We start from the raw sequence: 20,704 nt of genomic DNA, 5'->3' as shown, positions 1-20,704 counted from the left end.
GGAAACAAGTGTTGACCAGAGAACCTGCATGTTTAAATGCTTCCCCACATTAAATAAAAAAGAAAAGTGTACTGCATGTAAGAAACTAGCATGTTGCGATGAATGTTAGGCTAGAATCTAATTTTCTGTGTTTAGAGGTTTTCTTTATTTAAGACAACTTCCAACTGTAAGGTTCCCCACTTGCATTCTATGGTGGTGCAGTCTTGTAAGAGCTGTGCCACACAGCTTGGTTCTAAAGACTGTACCACTTCACAGTTGCAGGTAGCCCAACCTTCTAGTCCTCCTACTAAACTGTTAACTAAATCAAATAATCTTCCCCAGTCTTTTCCAAGGATTCGCTTGCATCCCCTTTCTCTGTCTTGTATCTCTCCTGGACTGCGAGCCTTTAGGACAAGGATCTGGCTCCTGAATCTATGTACAACAGGCCTTGAAGAAATTTATTTGAATCTTGAAGCCAAAATTTAGGACCCAGACAACGGATACTTGATATTTCTTGGGCATTGTGGAGGAGAAGGGGAAATGAGTTTCTCTTTATCTGCTTTCCAAGCAATATACTTAGAATCAGGACTGCCTGGGACAAATAAAGGTTACTAGCTGGGCTGGGCGCAAAGCATCTGCGCCTGTAGTTTGTCGCTTGTTGCTGTTGCCACCACCCCACCCCACCCCAGCTGTCGCCATTTTGTTGCCGGCCCATTGCCGCCCCCTTCTTCCTGCCCACCCATTGCTGCCCCCTTCTTCCTCCACCCCTGGCCGCTGCCACCTCCTTCTGCCAGTTGCTGCCCACCGTGTTCTCGGCGTCATCTCCCCCCCCACTGGCTGGCTGGCCACTGCAGCCATTTTTCCCCCTCCCACCCGTCCCGTGGCTAGCCTATCCGGCAGCTCTCCGAACTCTCATGAGAGCTGCCACGCATGAAATTAGCCACGAGTATGCCTTAGAAGAGAATTAAATACATAGATATTAAATAACTGTACTTCTGAACATCCTCATTTAAGCGCTGCAGTTAACTTTCTAGCACCATGGCTTCCTCATGCCTGTGATTTATCAAGTCCTCATGGGGCTAGATTTGGACTAAGGTTTCCAGTTGCTGACCCTTAGTTTAGTACAACCATGTCTATGTTGCTTATTGTATACTGTTGAGATGGAATGAATATATAAGACCAAAATGGAAGGGAATTTCTCTCTAACCCCCTTCTCTCTTTTCCTTCCCTATAACATGTCCTTTTCCTGGCTCCCAGTTCATAGTGGGAGAAGATGGCTCCTGTGGAGTGCTTTATGAACAAGCAGTTGCTGAAGGGCCCCCAATTGCCACTATTATAGACCATGTCCTTGACTACTGGTAATGCCATCTGGGAAAAGAGAAGTGGGTGGGACAACTTAGATTGAACTCTCACCTGCATGGACAGGACTTCCTGTCTGGGTCTCTGAAAAAGTTGCATTGAGGAAGAGAAAAAAATAGAGTTTTGTTTCATTGGGGTATACTTGAGGTCACTTAGCTTGTGAATTGATATCTGATGTTTAGCTGGGTTCATTGTTCTGGAACTCTAGAAGCTGACTAATCTATACTTTTAAACACCTTTGTGTACATGGCTGGTACTGCTAAAGTGTGGTATGCCTTAATGTTCTTAATGTCACCACCACCACCACCATATACACATGTCTAAACTTTAAATTCTCATCTGTAAAACAGACTGTGATGAATGCAAATGAGAAGGTGTTAGCAGTTTGGAGGATGGGGCATCATATTTTATATGCGGCTTTACACTACATAATAAGACCTAGAGCAAGGGGGAAAGAAGAATGGTATGTTCTGTTTTGAGATGGTGGGAGAGAACTAGGTGTGGTCATTCTTGTGATTAGCCTTTTACTTCCCTTAAATCTGTTGAATGTGTCTGTTTCTCCCCTCATTCCCCACCCTGAATTCCAGCAAAGATCCTGACCCAGTACGTGCCCCATTGATCCCTCTGCAGTTGCCCAAAAAACTCTACTTTTGCTTCACTCCAGAAATCCAACGTGACATCAAACACGCGAAGCAGAACCTGGACATGTGAGTGCATGGGGCATGTGTTGAGGGTGGGTTCGACCATTTTGCAAAATGGTCTTCAGGAGGGCCTCAGCCAAACTGGAGGCTTTCATTGTTTCTCAGTGTGAAAAGTCGGTCCATCTTGTTCCTTGCATTAGGGTGTCTTTAAGCTCTCTACTTTAAAGCAAGTTTGGGACCCAGTATTTTTTTCTCTTCGTTGTGCAACAGGGAAGAATTAGCTGTGAAGTTGCATAAGTTAGGAGGGGTTGAAGGAAATCCATCCTTTGCTTCACACCTTTTAATGTCCCCTAGTACTTCCTGGCTCTTTCTCATGCCCTCTGTTATGCTTCTTGTTGCTGTTTTGTTTTACATTTTATTTAAGAAGTTCAGGGAAGTGTACTTCATTCATTCGTTCGATTTCTATACTGCCCTTCCAAAAATGGCTCAGGGCGGTTTACACAAATAACAGACAAATAAGATGGATCCCTGTCCCCAAAGGGCTCACAATCTAAAAAGAAACATAAGATAGACACCAGCAACAGTCACTGGAGGTACTGTGCTGGGGGTGGACAGGGCCAGTTACTCTCTCCCGGCTAAATAAAGAGAATCACCACTTTAAAAGGTGCCTCTTTGCCAAGTTACCAGGGGTTACTTCTCAGTTCTTCCCTTCTTTATCCTTCCAACAACCCAGTGAGGTACATTAAGCTGAGAGATAGTGAGTGGCCCAAGGTTGCCCAGTGAGTATCATGACTGAGTGGGAACCTGAATCTGGGCTTCCTAGTCGAGTACTCTAACCATATGCCACACTGGATCTCTGTTCCACCACTGCTCTATATACTATTCCCAAATCCACTATGTCCTTCCTCTCCTCTTATGGGGAAACAGAACTTTGAGGATGGGGCTGGATAGCTAGTGAAGTTGTGGCTGGGGATAATGGGAGTTGTTGCCCAACATCTGGGAACCCACAGCACTATCCAACCCCAGCAGAGCATCATCATCATCATTATTATTATTATTACATTTATATCCCCCTCTACCTCCAAGGAGCCCAGAGCGGTGTACTACATACTTGAGTTTCTCTTTCACAACAACCCTGTGAGGTAGGTTAGGCTGAGAGAGAAGTGACTGGCCCAGAGTCACCCAGCTAGTTTCATGGCTGAATGGGGATTTGAACTCGGATCTCCCCAGTCCTAATCCAGCACTCTAACCACTACACCACGCATCCCTCCAGTGGCTGTTGCTGGTATCTGCCTTGTGCTTCTTTTTAGACTGTGAGCCTTTTGGGGACAAGGAGCCATCTTATCTATGTATTTTTTTCTATGTAAAACACTTTGAGAACTGTGGTTGAGGAGCGGTATATAAATGTTGGTAGTGGTAGTGGTAGTGGTAGTAGTAGTAGTAGGGAACCCCTGCTGGCCCACCTTCTTTTGAAACCCTTGGGCTAGAGACTGAATTTACTGCCTTCCCTCTCTCTAGCCCAAGGGTTTCAAAAGAAGGTGGTATGTCACCCTCTCTTCTAGCTAGAGAGCCATCACTTAGCCCAGAATAGCATCTCTTTAGCAGCTGTTGCTAGTATCTCCTCTGTGTTTTTGTCTGATTCTCGGGGAACCAGTTTCTTGTCCTTTCTGCGATGTAAGCTTCATTGAGAACTTTGTGTTGAAAAGTGGTACATACATATTTTTACTAACACATAACTGAAGGCCAGGGTATTGGCTGAGTGATCTGTCGGTCTTTTCTCTATTCCAGCCTCATCACTGACCTGGACATCAGCTGCTTCACTTACCGTCGCTTTGGCAAGGAATTTCTCAAACGCAGTGGGCAGAGCCCAGACTCTGTCCTGCAGGTGGCGCTGCAGCTTGCCTATTACAGGTGAGGTGACAATTTAGCCAGAGATGTAGGAGGCTAAATTTAGAGGGAGTATGTGGGGATGATATCCAGTTTCTGAAAAAGAAAGAAAGAGTGCTAGTTGCTCCAGTCCAGTGGTTCCCAGCCTGGGTTCCTCCAGACCAGGGATTCTCAGCGTTAGGTCCCCAGATGTTATTGGACTTCATCTCCAAGAATCCCTAACCAAAGGCCACTGGGACGGAGGATTGTGGGAGCTGAAGTCCAATAACATCTGAGGACCCAACGTTGAGAATCCCTGCTCCAGACGTTGCTGAACTACAACTCCCATCATTCCCAGCTACAATTTATTGTGGCTGGGGATGGTGGGAGTTGTAGTTCAGCAACGTCTGGAGGAACCCAGGTTGGGAACTACTGCTCCAGTTCCAAGGCAAAAAAGCAGATATACTATTATATACATAATATAACTCATTTGTGGGGGGTTTTTGGGGGGTGGTGGTGGTGGCTGTGTATGTACTTCTGTCTATGTGCTATTCCTTCCTTTAGGGCACATGGGGAGCTTTGTCCCACCACTGAGTCAGCCTCTCTCCGTCGTTTCCACCGTGGGCGGACGGAGACTATCCGCTCCGCTACTTCTGCCGTACTGGCCTTTGTGCAGAGTATGGCTGACGACAACTGCCAGGTATGCAGCTTTCCCACGATCCTTTCTATCTCCAAATGAGTCTCCCAAATGAAACTTGAAAGTACAGCCCCGAAAGTGAGCTGCAGCCTCAACTGTTGTGATGAGCATTAATTGGCAATTATCCCACAAAACACCTTGCCTCGGGACAGGCTTGGGATCCTCTCCCCCTTGAGAGCCTTGATTTGCAGGGCCCATGTAGACCTCAGCTGTTGAGCATTTCAGCATCAGGGCGTCGTGAAATCGCTCTGTTGGCATTCCATTCTGTGTGTGCCTTGAAGCTTTTTGTAACCTCCTGTGCCTTGGAAGCTTTCTCATGTATCTGTGCTCCATTTCTTCCCTCTCTCCATACCAGGCCCCAGAGAGGCTGTCGTTGCTGAAACAAGCAGTTGAGGTCCACAGCACTCTCACAGAGCAGGTAAATCCCTCCTCTTAGGAGAGATGCTAGTAGGAAGGAAGTACTGACCACTGTGATAATCAGGGGGTTGTCTTAAATTCAGAGTCCCCTTCCTTTCAGATAAAATACAGGTATAACCTGTATAAGTCTTAAATTCAGAGTTGTCTTCAATTTGGGTAAATATGGTAGAGAAGCCTTGGCAGTGTGTGGGGATTTTTCTGTAGAAATGGTGGCTTCTTGGTGGGAGCAGATGTCTTCAAGGGGGTTGGAGTATTTGACTTTGAAGGGAAGGCAGATGTTCTTTAAAAAAGAAATGCTGGACCTAAGGAACTGTGGGTGACAGTAGAAGCTAAGTAATTTGATTTCCTGCGTGGTTTTTTAAGGCAAATATAAATGTGATAAGTACAGAGGACCCAGATCTGGATAAGGCTACAGTACTGTGGGGGTAGCGGGGGTTAATCCTTCCTTCCCCTGCACTATTTTCCCAATTCAAATTGCACTTTGTGGATCTGCTATCCTCATATCAAGTTTGCTCCTCACTCCTATCCAAAACCCATGGCACTGAGGAAGTTTTTTCCTGCCTGAACTACTTTTCATTTTATCATCCAGAACAAACAAAACAATAATATAGACAATATATCACATAAAACTAGCATATTCAAACACAATTTAGCACTATCAATATTAAAAAGGGTGTAAAAATATCCATATTTTAAATGTTTTACATCATAAATATAACCTTTAACACCTCCGGCCTAATATAAGTTGACTTGAAATTGTCAATAAAATTGAATAAAGCAATTCACCTTTCTAAAAAGTTATGCTTTAATTTGTGAGGATAATTTATCCTGTATTAAGATTTCCCCTTAAAAAATATTCTCTTCTTACTGGAGGTCATCTTTTCTCCCATTTAGAGACAATTTAAAACTTTGCAGATATTAATAATACAATTAATTCCTTTTGCAGATTTGAAACTTAAATTTATCTAAGTCATCAAGTAAAAATTATACCTGGTTTATATGGCACAACAATTCCAATTATGTCTTTTATATACTATAAGACCCTATGCCCAATTGGCAACATGCGAGGACAAGAACACCACCACATGGTTTCATTTTATAAGAAAGTTCTTTGATATTCAATGAAGTTGATTTTAGGGAACCACTTAGCCATATAATGACCAATATAATTCATCTAGTGAGCAACCTAAATCTCTTTCCTTCTTTAAAAAAACATGTATAAGCAGCAGAGTAAAATTTTGATCAGCATAAAAACAGCATTAAAACGAGTATTAAAAATAAAAAAGTCCAGTGACTAATATCCTATCTCATTCTTATTCCACTTCCCAATGTATGAAAACGTAAGAACAATCTCAACCTACTTCTATAAAACATCCTTTGGTAGTTTCACATTTGTAGCATCTACAGAAGCTTACTGTGTACATCTATTTAAATTTTCGGTAAGTCGGTACCCCAAATCAATCTACACTTATAGACATATGGTAGAATAAACATGGATTATTGCTTTTTATGTCAGTGGACTTAACTGTAATGCTAAATTTTACATAGAAGCAGGGGTTACACTACGTCTGTACAGATTGTCCTTCTGAGTTTAAAAAGTGCTACAAATGTGGTACCTTGAGTGTATGGAACAAAGATACTCTGTAGACAAATATGTCATCATGTGATAAACCTGTTTTTGGTTTATCTGTTCTTCAGACTGCAGGTGGGGAATTGCATGACTTTTGGGTGGCGGGGGTGGGTGGGTAACGTTACTGGCACAAACCTTTTTTCCGCTCTAGATGTTAAAATATTAAAAACACACACATTTCTAAATTTGGATATAACAAGCAGGCAAGACCTTACAATAATTTGATAAAAATATTAAGTCTTGCCAAACTGCAAAAAAGAAGAAGAAGAAAAGAATATGGTTTTCATTGTCCCATTCAAAGATGCAACAAATGGGTTAATTTCTCAGCTGTAGCTGTCAACCAAAGCTGCTTATACCATTCATTTAGAGATAATATTCCATGCTTCCAGCTCTTGTTTGGAACCAACACAATAGCAGGCTATAGTGACAGCACAACGCTGAGGGATTACATGTCCTATCAGGAGGGGAAGCCAAATATATGCTCTCTAACACAGGAACCAAACTCTGCAAAGTCTGCGGGAGAGGAGAGCTGGTCTTGTGGTAGCAAACATGACTTGTCTCCTTAGCTAAGCAAGGTCTGCCCTGGTTGCAGATGAATGGGAGACTACATTCGTGAGCACTGTAAGATAATCCCCTCAGGGGATGGAGCTGCTCTGGGAAGAGCAGAAGGTTCCAACTTCCCTCCCTGGCATCTCCAAGATAGGGCTGAGAGAGATTGCTGCCTGCAACCTTGGAGAAGCTGCTGCCAGTCTGTGTAGACAATACTGAACTAGATAGACCAGTGGTTGGACTCAGTATATGGCAGCTTCCCATGTACTGTGACCTGGGGAGGGGCTATAGCTCAATGGCAGAGCACTGCTTTGCATACAGAAGGACCCAGGTTCAATCCCTGGCATCCCTAGGACTGTGAAAGACTACTGTCTGGAACTCTGGAGAATTGCTGCCAGTCAGAGTAGATATTATTAAGCTAGAGGGACCAATGGTTTGACTCAGTATCTGGCAGCTTCATCGGTTCAGTCATGCATTCTGATTGTGCAAGCTCATCCTTTAGCTGCGTGGGTGTGTTTTTCAAGGGTGTGCCTTTTGGGGTGCTACAGAACAGGGAAACTTGCAAGGTCATTTCTCCAATGAGCACTGAAATTCCCTTTTGTTTGTTGCAGGCTCTGAATGGGCAAGGCATTGACCGCCATTTGCTGGGACTGAAACTGGAGGCGATTGCTGATGGCTTCCGTGTGCCAGAGCTTTTTATGGACACTTCCTATGCTGTGGCCTCTTATTGGAAACTCTCGACAGGCCAGGTACAGGCTGCTCAGTCCCCAGTTTGCCTTGAGTATCCCCATCCCTGTGGGACCTGGGCTTACAATCCTTTATGTGTTCTGTTCATCTTCTGCATCCTTATTAGAAGCCTTGAAGTATTCAGTTAATTCATTGCAACATATTATTGTCCCAACCCACTGGTGTGCCCTGGCACATGGACTTTATTTAAAAATATACAATTATACATTCTTGCAGGGTGGCTTAGGAGTTGGTTTAGAAGTTCTCGCCCAAGTCAATGGAATTTAGGAGGCTTGTGGTTTGGTCTCTCTTCATCAGTGTTTTTCCTTACTCTCCATCTTTCTTTTCTTTGTGATTCTCTCGGTTTAGATGCTAAGCTTGTATTCAGGGTCTTGTCACTGTTAATTTTTTGTCTGTACAGCACCTTATTTTTAGGCTCTGGAGAAATACTATTACGTTTCCTATTTCACTTACAAGGGCCCAATAAAAGAGCTTTTCTGTTTGTATAGTACCAGTAGTAGGCTTTTATCCTGGGCTGTTCATTTTCTATTAAAAACAAACTGCCTACACTAAGGAAGCTGGATTTTGTGCCAGATACAACTGAAACAATTTTGAAAATCCTGCAAAACCGTGCAATGTATTTAAATGCTAACCTGCTCAATTTTATGTCTCTCCCCACCCCGAAATCAGTAGCAAAGTGTGTGTTCACACAGCAAAGTACAATTGGGGTGGGCCCATAGCCTGGTCCCAGCCATTAGCTACAGAAACAGCAGCTGTAGGGACCTGGCTTTTCCTCTGTTGTCTGGAGGATTGCAGACCTTAAAGGGCTGCTGCTTCTGATCTCTTGCCATTGGCCAGTGGAGTAAGGGCTGCGGGATAGTGTGTGTGTGTGTGTGTGTGTGTGTGTGTGTGTGTGTGTGTGTGTAGATATAATAAAACACTTCTTTCTTTTTTTTTACAATAATGTGTTGTAAGCTGCCTTGAGGATCACTTGATCAGAAGATAGGTGTAAATAAATGCATAAATAATAGCTCAATGGTAGAGCACATGCGTTGCATGCATATATATGCTCCCAGATTCAGTCCTTGGTAAGATCTTGGTAGCAGAGCATGGAGTGCCACTGCCAGTCAAGTAGAGCATACTGATCTGGAGAAACCAATGGTCTGACTCAGTTTAAGGCAGCTTTTAATGTTAAGGATTATGAAATTAGTTAAGGATTATGAAATCCAAAGTAATGGTTCATGCAAATATTCCTGATGACAAGGATATTATTCCCAGTCATGAGACAATTAGCTTTGAGAATCTTCTCATGTACAAACAGTTCAGCAGTAGACATGGTGTACTGCTTTTTAAACAAGAATACATAATGCTGGTTTCTCTTTGCTTTTAGTCCCTCAATCTTCTGTCAATCAAGTACTTTAAAGCTAAGGATTTTTTAAAACATGAAATTACTGTGTGACCTTTTGGTTTTCTTGTAACTAGGAGTAGACTTTTATCACATGACCTAAGGGCTTCCTCGATTAAACTTCCAGTTAGAGGTAGTCTAACCTAAATGGCAGGGGCTGGTGCCTCTCAGGAAACACCTTCTATGTAATGCTCCCTGATTGTGAAAGTCTTCTGGGAGGGCCATAATATGGATGTGCACTAAATGGATTTATTGTTCCATTTCGAGCTCGGAATACTAAATCCCCGGAATGTTCCACTGGAATAACTGGTCGAGCCGGTTGTTCCGAGAGAATGACCCCGTTCTGACTCGGAATGTTCCAAGTGCCATTGTGGACTCCAGTTGCACTCTTCTGGCCTCTGTGCTTGTGTGGCAGCTGACTCCGCAAATGGCTGCCATGCATGCGCAGAGGCCAGGAGTGCCATTTTGGAGTCCAGAATGGTGCTCGGAATGCTCAGATCATTCTGACTCAAAATGGGCTGTTCTATTTCGAGCTGAGAACAGGCCTTTTCATTTGAAGGGTGTTCTGTTCTGAGTTTGGAAGACTCAAAGCGGCCCATTTCAAGTCGGAATGTTCCGAGCGCGAAACGTTCTGCACATCCCCAGGCCACAGTTCAGTGGAAGATCATCTGCTTTGTGTGTAGAAGGGTCCAGATTTGATCCCTGGCATCTCCAGGCAGGGCTTGGAAATCCCCACCTAAAGCCCTGGAGAGCTGCTGCCTGTCAGTGTAGACATTACGCAGTTAGACGGACCAATGGTCTGACTTGGTACGAGGCCACTTCCTATGCAAGAGACCCTGTTCCATTTCTGACTACTTAATGAAATTACGATTTAGAAGTGATTTGTGCACAAAAAGAGGTCAGGACAAAAGAAAGAAATGTGTGTTATTTAAAAAGGACACCACAATAATCAGATATTGAACATTGAGTGCTAACAGTCAATTGACTAATTGACTTCTATTGACTGTGGGTGTTAACAGAGTGGACGTGAAGGCTGTTTGAATAAGGGGGATGGAAGTGAGGGATGATGGAAGTCAAGCTGCTGCAAAGAAGGTAAAAATGGAGTTGGAAAGAAAGAGCAGTTTGCTTAGAAGAGATGAAACACTTAAAGAGTAGAAGATCTGAGACTGGAGAGCTGGCTTTCATGCTGCAGTAAAGCAGTTATTGGACTCAAAGTATCCTAGGCTGGCACCTAATTAAACAGGGTCCAACAGTGTCTGGATGCTTAGTGGGCACCCAGTTTTGAATTGGGGCTCAGGTGCAGCATATGCCACAAACCAGGTTTGGGATGCAGGGAAGAGTTCAGGTCCAGGGGAGAACAGTCACTTGAATGGGAGTTCCAGAGGAGACTTTGGCAGGATCTCTACTAACAAGCCTGGCTTCTAAACAGGGACTTCCTGAGTGACAACAGGCTGGAGTATGTATGCTAATATTCAAGTGAAGGATAAGAGAGGCTGAATGAATGAGACAATACCACCTGGTAGGGACACAAAACAGACAGGGTTCTAGGAACATAGGAAGCTGCCTTAGATAGACTTATGGTCTGACTCAGTATCTATACATTTAATTTTCTAAGGCATACTCATGGCTAATCTCAACCCTACCTGAAGTTGCCAGGGAATGAATCTGGGACCTTCTGCATGCAAGCAGGTGCCCCATCCCCTAAAGGGAATATCTAACAGCGGATGGCACTCATGTATAGTCACCCATCCAAATGCGAATTGGGTAACGTTATGCCAAATGAAAGCATATTTTATTTTGCTGTGTAGGTTAATATAATGCTGTTGCTGGTGTTTATTAATGAGGTGATATCATGTAACTCTTATGTGTGTTTGTGTACACAGTATATTGCAGTTAGCTACATTACTTTTAATGAGTGGGCAGTTGTTCACCAGTTTGAGCTTAAGGGAAACTGGTCTGTAACCTCTTTAAGGTAGGATAAGAAACAACTGATCTTGATTTCCTTTTCCTCTCCCTCTCCAGGTAGCTGCCCGCACAGATTGTGTGATGTGTTACGGGCCACTGGTGCCCAATGGCTATGCCGTCTGTTACAATCCTCTGCCTAACCACATTAATTTTGCCATCACTGCCTTCAACTGTTGTGAAGAGACTAATGCTGAGCATCTGGCCGGAAGCCTCCAGGGGGCCCTGGATGATGTTGGGGCCTTGCTGGGGAACTATAGAGATGAAGGCCCTCACAGTGGAAATGGGAGTTCTGGAAGGCAACCTTGAGAAACATTCCATACCTCTGTTCCCTCACCCCAGATCTCCACTGTGGATGTCAGAGTTCTCTCAGCCTCATGTAACATGTTTTACCCATAATTCCTTAAGCCTCGGGTCCAGAATCTTGTCCTGGCTACCCTTCGTGCCAAAGCTCATTCATTACCCAGGTGACTTCCAGCCTTTCATGCCAGCACTCCTTTGTCCTAATGCCCTTTGTAACCCATCAGAGGGGACCTCTAGGAAGGCAGCCATTGTTTTTTTTACATTGTCTTAATTCAAAGCCAAATCTAATTTATTTCCAGGTTGAACAAAAGAAATAAAGATCCTTTCACAAAATGTCTTGTATTTCATATTCTGTGGTGAATCAAGAATGTGGCAGACAAATATGGTGATTCAATGAACAGTATGATTTGGAACACTTGTGTGATATTTCGAATCCTTCCTCATGAGGGAGAGAGGGATACAGATGACCTTTCTCGACAGTTCAAGTAGTGCAGGAATAAAGTTATCACTCAGATTTCAAAAATTCCACAGATGTTTGCATTGATGCTTAAAAAAAAACCAAATCCTAGAATACAAGGGATGCTCATTTTAAGCTCTTTGTATAACAATTGATTATCTAATTGATGATCTAATTGATTGTCTGTCTTAGCTCACTTCAAAATAGATGTGACATAAGAACAGCCCTGCTGGATCAGGCCCAAGGCCCATCTAGTCCAGCATCCTGTTTCGTACAGTGGCCCACCAAATGCCGCCGGAAGCCACAGGCAGGACTTGAGGGTATGTCCTCTCTCCTGCTGTTACTCCCCTGCAACTGGTATTCAGAGGCATCCTGCCTTTGAGGCTGGAGGTGGCATTTAGCCACTTAAATGTAGTGTAGTGACTGGCTACATTAAGCAAAACAAAATCTATATTATTACATTTTCCCCTCTCTTGCTCTGCCAAACTACCAGCCTGAGAGAGGGCCCTGTTGTGAATCAATTAAAAAGAACACACACACTACCTTATTTTAATTTTTCCAAATAAAGATAATGGGACTACTCTTGAGTAATTTTCCTCAATGTCAGCCAGTGTCTCATTTAAGTGTCCAAAGTGGATTGCTTGTGATTCTGGAATGATCACTATATTATGCTAGTACTCTGAGCATGGTTATGAAATTGGGTGAAAATAACTTGCAAGTACTTTGTTCCATCCTTCTCCTGTCTACATACCACACTGTCTTAGTGGCACGTTGTATCAAAGTAAAGGCCTCTGCATCTCCACTGCAAGTCAAAGCATATTTTCTGAACAAATTTGCATTCCAGGTTGTCTTCTCCCACCCCAACATTTTAAAGTTTGAAGTGATGTGCAGCAATGGCAGTATTTTTGCTACAATGGCCAAATCACAGCAAGACACGATGTTATATTGTAGTTGACAAGTGATGGACACAGAGGCGTATCTAGGGAAAATAGTGCCTAGGGCAAGCACTGAACTTGCGCCCCCTGTCCAAACATCTGACACCCATCTTTCAGATAACATTACCATATTATCAGCTCAAAAATACAAGTCAAGCTAGTTAATCTTTTAATATTTCAAAAACTATTTAGCAGTGGACATAGCCAGACCAAAAAAAAATGCTGGAAAACTACAAATTTCAGTACACTGGGGCTCATGAAATACCCAAATACTATGTGGAGGTGTACTTGGAAAACTAAACAGAAGCACCTGCCTAATTGTCTACTGTGCATTGTAGCATCACTATTACATAAGTTTTAAAAATAAATGAAGAATTTGACTTTTCTCAGATACTCTGAAAATGCAGAGTAAATTGTGTCACTGCTTGGAATATATTCTAGTATTTCAGAAAGATAGTGAAAATGAGAGAAAGAGAGTAAGAAACTCCCAGTGGGCCTTAATACTAAGGATTTCACACTGATTCAAAGACAAACTCACCATTAATAGCCATCACATTTAACTCACTTATCACAAGAAGCAAAGTAAGAGCAAATGAATACAACCCTAGCTCATAAACTTCAGCTCAGTATTCACAAGCCCTGATTCTCTGTACATAGTGCCAAACTGAATATGTGTACAGTGACATATTAAATTAATTTTTTTACCTGTAGCCCCTTTAGGGGGCTTCCTAAAGTCCATGGGGGGAGTCTGCAAAGGTTTCCTCTCCCCCTGCTGGCCTCTAGGGCCTTGCAGGGACCATTTGAGCACGGGCGGTGGCCATTTTTTTTTTTTTTTTAATTTTTAATGGCCACTGAAAACACAATGGCCACCGCGCATGCTCAAATGGCCTCTGCGAGGCCTGGCATAGCCTAGGGCCTCACAGAGGCCATTTGAGCATGTGCAGTGGCCATTTTGTTTTCAGTGGCCATTTTTTAAAAAAAGTTAATTTTTAAAAATGGCACCCCCTTCAAGTGGCGCCCGGGGCACGTGCCCTGCCTGCCCCACCCTAGATATGCCCCTGGATGGACATGGCTGTGTAAGCCAGCTCATGGTGTGCAGTAATCTCTGTGCAGAAAAAAATCAAATGAGTGTGTGTGTGTGTGAGAGAGAGAGAGAGAGAGAGAGTGTGTGTGTGTGAGTGTGTGAGAGAGAGAGACCGACTACCCATGGGTGCCCTTCAGATCTTACGGAAAAGACATAGCCAGCCTAGTTTGGAAATGCAAGGGCCGATTGTGTTCTATCTAGTAATCTTTTATGCTGTGGTGTTGAGAAATTTGTCCCAGTGGGGGATCCTGTAGAGAGTGTGGGAGGTGGAGTCAGAAAGGAAAAGGAGGAGAAAATAAGAGTCCTTGCTGAAGGACTTCAGTTAATCTACATAAGAGTTCTTTGTGTGCACGGGGGAAGCAGCTATAAAACATTTGGCAACAAGATTTTGAACCAGCTAAACATGTGAATGTACCACTAAGAGAGACCTTAAAGGCCAAGTTGAAGACAGATCATCCTGGAGAGAATCTATTAGGGATGTGCATGGAACCGTGGCAGGGTGGTTTGCAGACAGCGAGGGTGCCGCTTTAAGGGTGGGGGAGGGTGCACTTACCCCTCCCGCTGCTTTTCTCCCTGCCGGCACTCGTTGCCAGTAAAAGCCTTCGGGGCAGCAGTATACTTCCCTGACACCCCTTCCCCCTCCTCGGCTGGAAGTACTGGGTGCGCACACGCACATCAGACGGGTGCATGTGTGCACGTGATGTGCACATGATGTGCACATGTGTGCACGTGATGTGCGCATGCGCACCCAGCACTTCCGGCCAAGGCGGGGGAAGGGGCAGCAGGGAGGTACGCTGCCACCCCAAAGGCTTTTACTGGCAACGAGCGCCGGCAGGGAGAAAAGCAGCGGAAGGGGTAAGTGCACCCTTCCCCGCCCTTAAAGCAGCACCCTCCCCAGCCTCGAACTTCGAACACCACCCCTGGTGTTTGAATCTGTTCGGAGGCTCGTAAAAGGGCCTCCAAACAGGTTCATGCACATCCCTAGAATCTATGTTGTTGCTGACTGTGGAGGGCACCTAAGCAAGCATGTGAGCCTGCAAACTTTGTGAATGCTCCTGCAACCTCATTGCTTTGCATCACTGGGCCTACATTCCTGAACTGCTTTCTACTGCTGCTGCTGCTGCTGCTGCTGCTGATTTCTCCAGCTTCCTGATCTGCACAACCCCTGAAGGTACTCCCCCCACCTTATCAATCCTGGACTCTGCTATTTGCCAGACCCCCATTGCCATATGGCTCAGATCCCACCACCACTTTTTTTCTTGTCCACCCCAGGAGAACCTGCTCTTCCTTGGAAGCAATGGAGGCCCTATTTCGGCAATTACCTCCTCACTATACAGACCTCTGCTTTTATTCCAGCAAAGCAGCAGGCTATATTGCTTCATGACTTGGGCCCTGAAGGCCAGAGAATATATCATCATTTGCCCTTTCCTGCCAACTTGGAAGGGGGTGCCATGCCATTTCTTATGAAGCTGCTCTTCAAGCAATTTTGAATCTGATGCTGAACGTGACAAGTTCTATTCTAGATCCCAACTGCCTGGTGAATCTAACAATCCGTATATCACAGCATTGCATGCCTTATGTGTAATCTGTGAGTTTGCCAATGTTACTGATGAACTGATCTGGGATCCGATTATTATGAAAATGAACTGGAAAATGGAAGAGGAGAGCTGGTCTTGTGGTAGTAAGCATGACTTGTTCCCCTAGCGAAGCAGGGTCTGCCCTGGTTGTATTTGAATGAGAGACTACATGTGAGCACTATAAAATATCCCCCTCAGGGGATGGAGCCGCTCTGGGAAGAGCAGAAGGTTTCAAGTTTCCTCTTTGGCCTCTCCAAGATAGGACAAGATTTTATTTTTTTTTAAGGACAAGATTTATAGGGCTGAGAGAGATTCCTGCCTGCAACCTTGGAGAAGCCGCTGCCAGTCTGTGTAGACAAGACTGAGCTAGATAGACCAATGGTCTGACTCAGTATACAGCAGCTTCCTATGTTCCTAATTGCTTCAAACTCTGTGAAAAACTGTTACTGGAGCAGAAACGTGCCTTGGATAGAGATGGCTAGGAGGGTGGAAAATGCTCTTCACTGTGCCAAATCATTCTCTTTGGTACTCCAAAACCCACCTCCTGAAATCCAGGCTGTTCAGTCTAAATCCTTCCAAACCCTATCTTCTCATATGGCATTGCCCCAGAAAGTGGCAGCACAAGAAAGGAAGAGCTACTAATGCTAATGATGTGGAGACTCTGCCCACAAAAGCCAATTTTGCTCACTGTCCTGCACAGAAGGTCACTTGCAACAGGTGCAAAAATAAGTAAGTAAGTCTGCTGTCCACTCTATTACTGATTCGCCATATAAGGATGAGGAAGCTGAACCATTTTCTGATAGTGTTTTACATATGACAGAATCACAGCCGGCTTCTCCACATTGTTAACTTAAACTTAATGGCTATTAAGTGTGGATGCTGGCTGATTCTGGTTCTCTGTACACTATCATTTCTCATCTGATTTACAAGAAACTCCTCACTACATCACATTTGCACTTGCAGCCTTCAGTCCACCCATGGGGAGATGGAGGTGGGTTTTTCCATAAAGGGATACTTCACTGTTGTCCTGGAATATAAAGGACGTACTGCAGAAGGGAGAGACTATTATGAAATCAGTAAGCCTGCCAGACAAAGACTCCTATGTTTGTAGTGCATCTAATTATGAATCCAAGCAAGGGTTGTGGTCAAAGCTTTTGCTGTGGAATGACCCTCCCTTTGACCATCTTGCTCATCTATTGAATATGCTGATGTGATTGCTGATTTCTGGGATGTTTTTGCAGATACTCCTGGCACAGCCAAACACAAAGTTCAGATGAAGGTAAATGCAATGCCTATGCAACACAAAGTGAGGAATGTGCCCATAGCATTGTGCCAACCACTTAGAGAAGAGCTGTTAAGACTAAAGCATGCTGACATAATAAAAGCTGTTGATGCATCAGAATGGGTCTATCTTATCCCATTGTTCTTGTACTACAGAAATCAAACAGTACCTGTTGAATGTGCATAGATTTAAGAGATGTGAACTTCAACATGGTAGTGGATTGTCATCTGTTACCCAATATCAATGAAATGCTGCTTATTCTAAAAGAGGTCTTATTTATTCTAAAACAAAGTTGTTTTAGACAACTTTGGACTTGTCTGGCCTATCATCAAATCCTTCTGCTCAAAAGTTCTCGCAAATATCATTATCCCAGAGGGTCTTTTTCAGTACAAAAGACCGGATTAGCTCTGCAACTTCAGTATTTCAAAGACTGATGCATACAATTTTTTGTACTACGGATGGCATCACTTTCAGGATGACATTTTAGTCTATGGCAAAACCATTGAGGAGCATGATGCTACAATGACAGAAGTCTTGAGAAAACTCCGACAACACAGACCTACCTTATCTCTGCAGAGAAATGTCATCTGTGCCCACACTTGGTGGCATACTTGGGACACACAATATCTCAGCATGGTGTACATCCCAAAACAGACTTGGTGAAAGCTGGTTGGGAAGCACCAGAGCCACACAACAAGGATGCACTTCGGTCATTTTTAGGACTCTGTGAGTATTACTCTAAATTTAAGAGAGACGTCTTAAATCTAAGAGAACGTCTTCTTCATCATGAACCCCACCGCCCACTGAGATAATCAGGAGAGGTCTGTCTGCAGTTGCCAGTGGCTAGTCTGGTATTTGGGGACGGGTCCACTGCTGCCCCGAGGCTTTGGAATGCACTCCCTGCTGAAATAAAAGCCTCCCCATCTCTGACTTTTTAAAAGTCTTTAAAAATCCATCTGTTCACCCAGGCTTTTAAATAAATATTGTTTTAATAGTTTTAACACTATTTTAAAATATTACTTTAAAAATATTAAATTCTTGTAATGTTTTAACTTTTCTGTTGTTGTTTATTTTGTTTTAACTCATGTTTTAACTTTTTCTGTTTTGCTTTGTTGTAAACCGCCCAGAGATGTAAGTTCTGGGTGGTATGAAAATATGTTAAATAAATAAATACATTTGTTAGACAATTTGCCTCCAAAGTTGCTTCACTGCAACTTATTTTTAAAAATAATGTAGCATTTAACTGGGATGCATCATGCAAGGCTAGTTTTCAGACTATCATATTGGCCATTGCTCTCACTTCTTTTGACACCAACAGGCTCAGTAACCACGGATGCTTCTGAATATGGTTTGGGTGCTGTCCTGACCCAGCAAAAAGGGGACAGGGGACAGTAGCCTTTGCTTCCAGAGTGCTTACTGCTTCAGAGAAGATGTATTCTGTCATTGAAAAAGAAGCTCTAGCACGTTGCTGGGTGATGAGGCACTTCAGGACTTACTTGTGGGGCAGAAAATTCACTTTATGGTCATACCATAAACCTCTATCTGCTTTATTTACTACTTGGGGATCAAGTCAAGCAGCCCCAAGAATAACCAAATGAATCGAGACATATTGATTTCCAGGTGAAATATATTCCAGGTCTTCGGAATACAATCGCAGATTGTTTATCTTGACTTCCATTTCCAGGCCAGGAGGAGATCCCAGAAGATGAGGATGATGGAGTAGTACTTGTGTAAATAGCTTCATCTACTCATGGAGTGATCACGTCTTCTGAATGGAAAGCAGCCCTCCATGCTGATCAAGTGCTTACTGAACATAAGCTTTACATAACTAACGGATGGCCACGCAAAAACAAGGTACCTGAACTTCTTCAACCATAGATGCATGTAGCAAGTGAGTTGTCTCTTCAATTAGTTGGTGCTGAGAACTGATCATTTGGTGGTGCCAAACTCCTTACAAGCAAAAGTGATAAAAATTGCCCATGAAGGTCACGTGGGCATGAGCTTGACTAAAAGTTGAATCAGAGAAAGATTTGGTGGCCAAGTATGGACAAACACATTGAAATCATAATCCGGCACTAAATGACTTGTGCTGTATCTGACAAATTTCAGAAGACTTTTACCACCCCCTTGACTCCAGTAGAGTATCTCAGTAGATGGGAAAAACTTGCTCTGGATTTAATGGGGCCTTTTGATAACCAATCCACAAAGCAAAGATTTGTTTTAGTGATGGTGGGTTACTATTCCAGATGGCCAGAAATTTAATTTGCTGACAATATCACTAAAAACAAGGTGATCCAGTACAAGGCTGCAGTTTTTGTGAGGGAAGGTCTTCCTAAAGAACTAGTAACTGATAATGGGACACAGTTTACCTCTTTTTGAAATGGAGCAATACTTGCACAACTCTTGGATAAAACATAAGACTCATTCTTCACAGTAACAGCTTAGTGGAAAGAATGATCAGATTAGTGAAAGAAAGTTTACAACTCTCTACTACGCAACAACCACCCTGGAAAGAGGTGATCCCTGAAACTCTATTTGTTTATCACACAACTCCTCATTCTACTAAAGGAAAATCACCTTTTGAACTCCGAAGAGAATACAAAGCTACCACCAAACTTACCCAATGGCAACTATGGATAGGGCTTTCTGTGCCATCTCACCCTGAGGATGCAGAGATTTGTGATTGGGTAAGGGAGAAGCAATGGAAATATAAATTGTATGTAGATTAGAAACGGGGTGCAAAACAGGTGGGGGACTTTGTTCGAGTATGGCTGCCTTATAAAGTGAGAAAGGCATGTTCCCGATATTCTGAACCAAACCAAATAACCGAAATCTGAAGAGATTATGTCCTAGTGGATGATGTAAAGAAATAGAACAGTTCAAGACTTTCCAGCATGCATACTATGAGACAAGAGTGGGGAGTCTGCTTCTGAGAGGAACTGAAGAGGAATTTGATCTTGCCTCCAGTTTTGACCTTGCAGATGAGGCTGATGGAAATGCTGGATGATCCTTTGTACCAGAAGACCAAACAGCTCCTGTGCCCAAGAATGCAGAACTTAGGAGAAGTGTGTGTGGCAGGATACCACCTAAAACACATTGACTTTGTCATTAGATTTTAAATTAATTAAATTTTTGGTTGTTATAAAGGGGAGGGATTTGTTGTGTTCTATCTAGTAATCTTTTACGTTGTGTTGTTGAGAAGTTTGTCCCAGTGGGGATCCTGGAGTCAGAAAGGAGAAGGAGAAAATTGAGTTGTTGCTGATGCTGAATAAACCTTTAGTTAATCTACGTAAGATTTCCTTGTGTGTCTGAGGGAAGCAGCTATAAAACACCCATATTGCTGTAAGATATAACGTGGCTTTCACCTGCAGGGCCAATATGAGCTTACTCATGTTGTTTGGTTTATACAATATTTCTTCTCCCTACATCTGAGTAGTCCAGTTGTGTTTGAATGCATACTAGGAGACAGTAGAAAACAGTATGCTGGCAGGTGATAGCATATATTGCACTGGAGGAGGAGCAAATGAAGACACACACCCCCCACCTGCCCGATGCCATAACTGATGATATTTGGTCCTGTGATGTTTCCTGAGTGGATATGGGGACAAAGCTCTTATTTAGGTTTGTTTCAAGGTCTAGTCACTGTGTGTTAATATGTGATCTGTTAGAAGCCATTTCAGGTTAGGCAGGAAAACCTACTATCCCACAGTCTATGAAAGTGCCACATTGACCAGAATGGGCTGCAAGTTGCTGATGCAGGAGTGGTTTTAGCTGGCAGCTGTGGATGACAACCAGTGATATATTTTTTTTGGTCACTTTCTTTACTGGGTCCTGT

The 20,704-nt window shown here is 43.4% G+C and overlaps 1 protein-coding gene across 1 annotated transcript in view; it reads left to right on the top strand.

Annotated features, from left to right (window-relative positions):
- The window catches only part of LOC128344754 (carnitine O-acetyltransferase-like), a 35,930-nt gene extending 24,063 nt beyond the window's left edge, over window positions 1-11,867 (top strand). The window contains exons 8-14 of the mRNA XM_053295554.1: window positions 1,237-1,337; window positions 1,926-2,045; window positions 3,768-3,890; window positions 4,410-4,545; window positions 4,898-4,960; window positions 7,750-7,887; window positions 11,292-11,867. Of these exons, the coding sequence (XP_053151529.1) occupies window positions 1,237-1,337; window positions 1,926-2,045; window positions 3,768-3,890; window positions 4,410-4,545; window positions 4,898-4,960; window positions 7,750-7,887; window positions 11,292-11,540 (930 nt within the window). The 3' untranslated portion in view covers window positions 11,541-11,867. The remainder of the gene's footprint in view (window positions 1-1,236; window positions 1,338-1,925; window positions 2,046-3,767; window positions 3,891-4,409; window positions 4,546-4,897; window positions 4,961-7,749; window positions 7,888-11,291) is intronic.
- Window positions 11,868-20,704: the final 8,837 nt, after the last annotated feature.

This window comes from Hemicordylus capensis, chromosome 2, assembly GCF_027244095.1.
Source record: "Hemicordylus capensis ecotype Gifberg chromosome 2, rHemCap1.1.pri, whole genome shotgun sequence".
Classification (NCBI taxonomy): Eukaryota; Metazoa; Chordata; class Lepidosauria; order Squamata; family Cordylidae; genus Hemicordylus; species Hemicordylus capensis.
The sequence above is the reverse complement of the archived record's forward strand: the minus strand, read 5'-3'. Positions and strand labels throughout refer to the sequence as shown.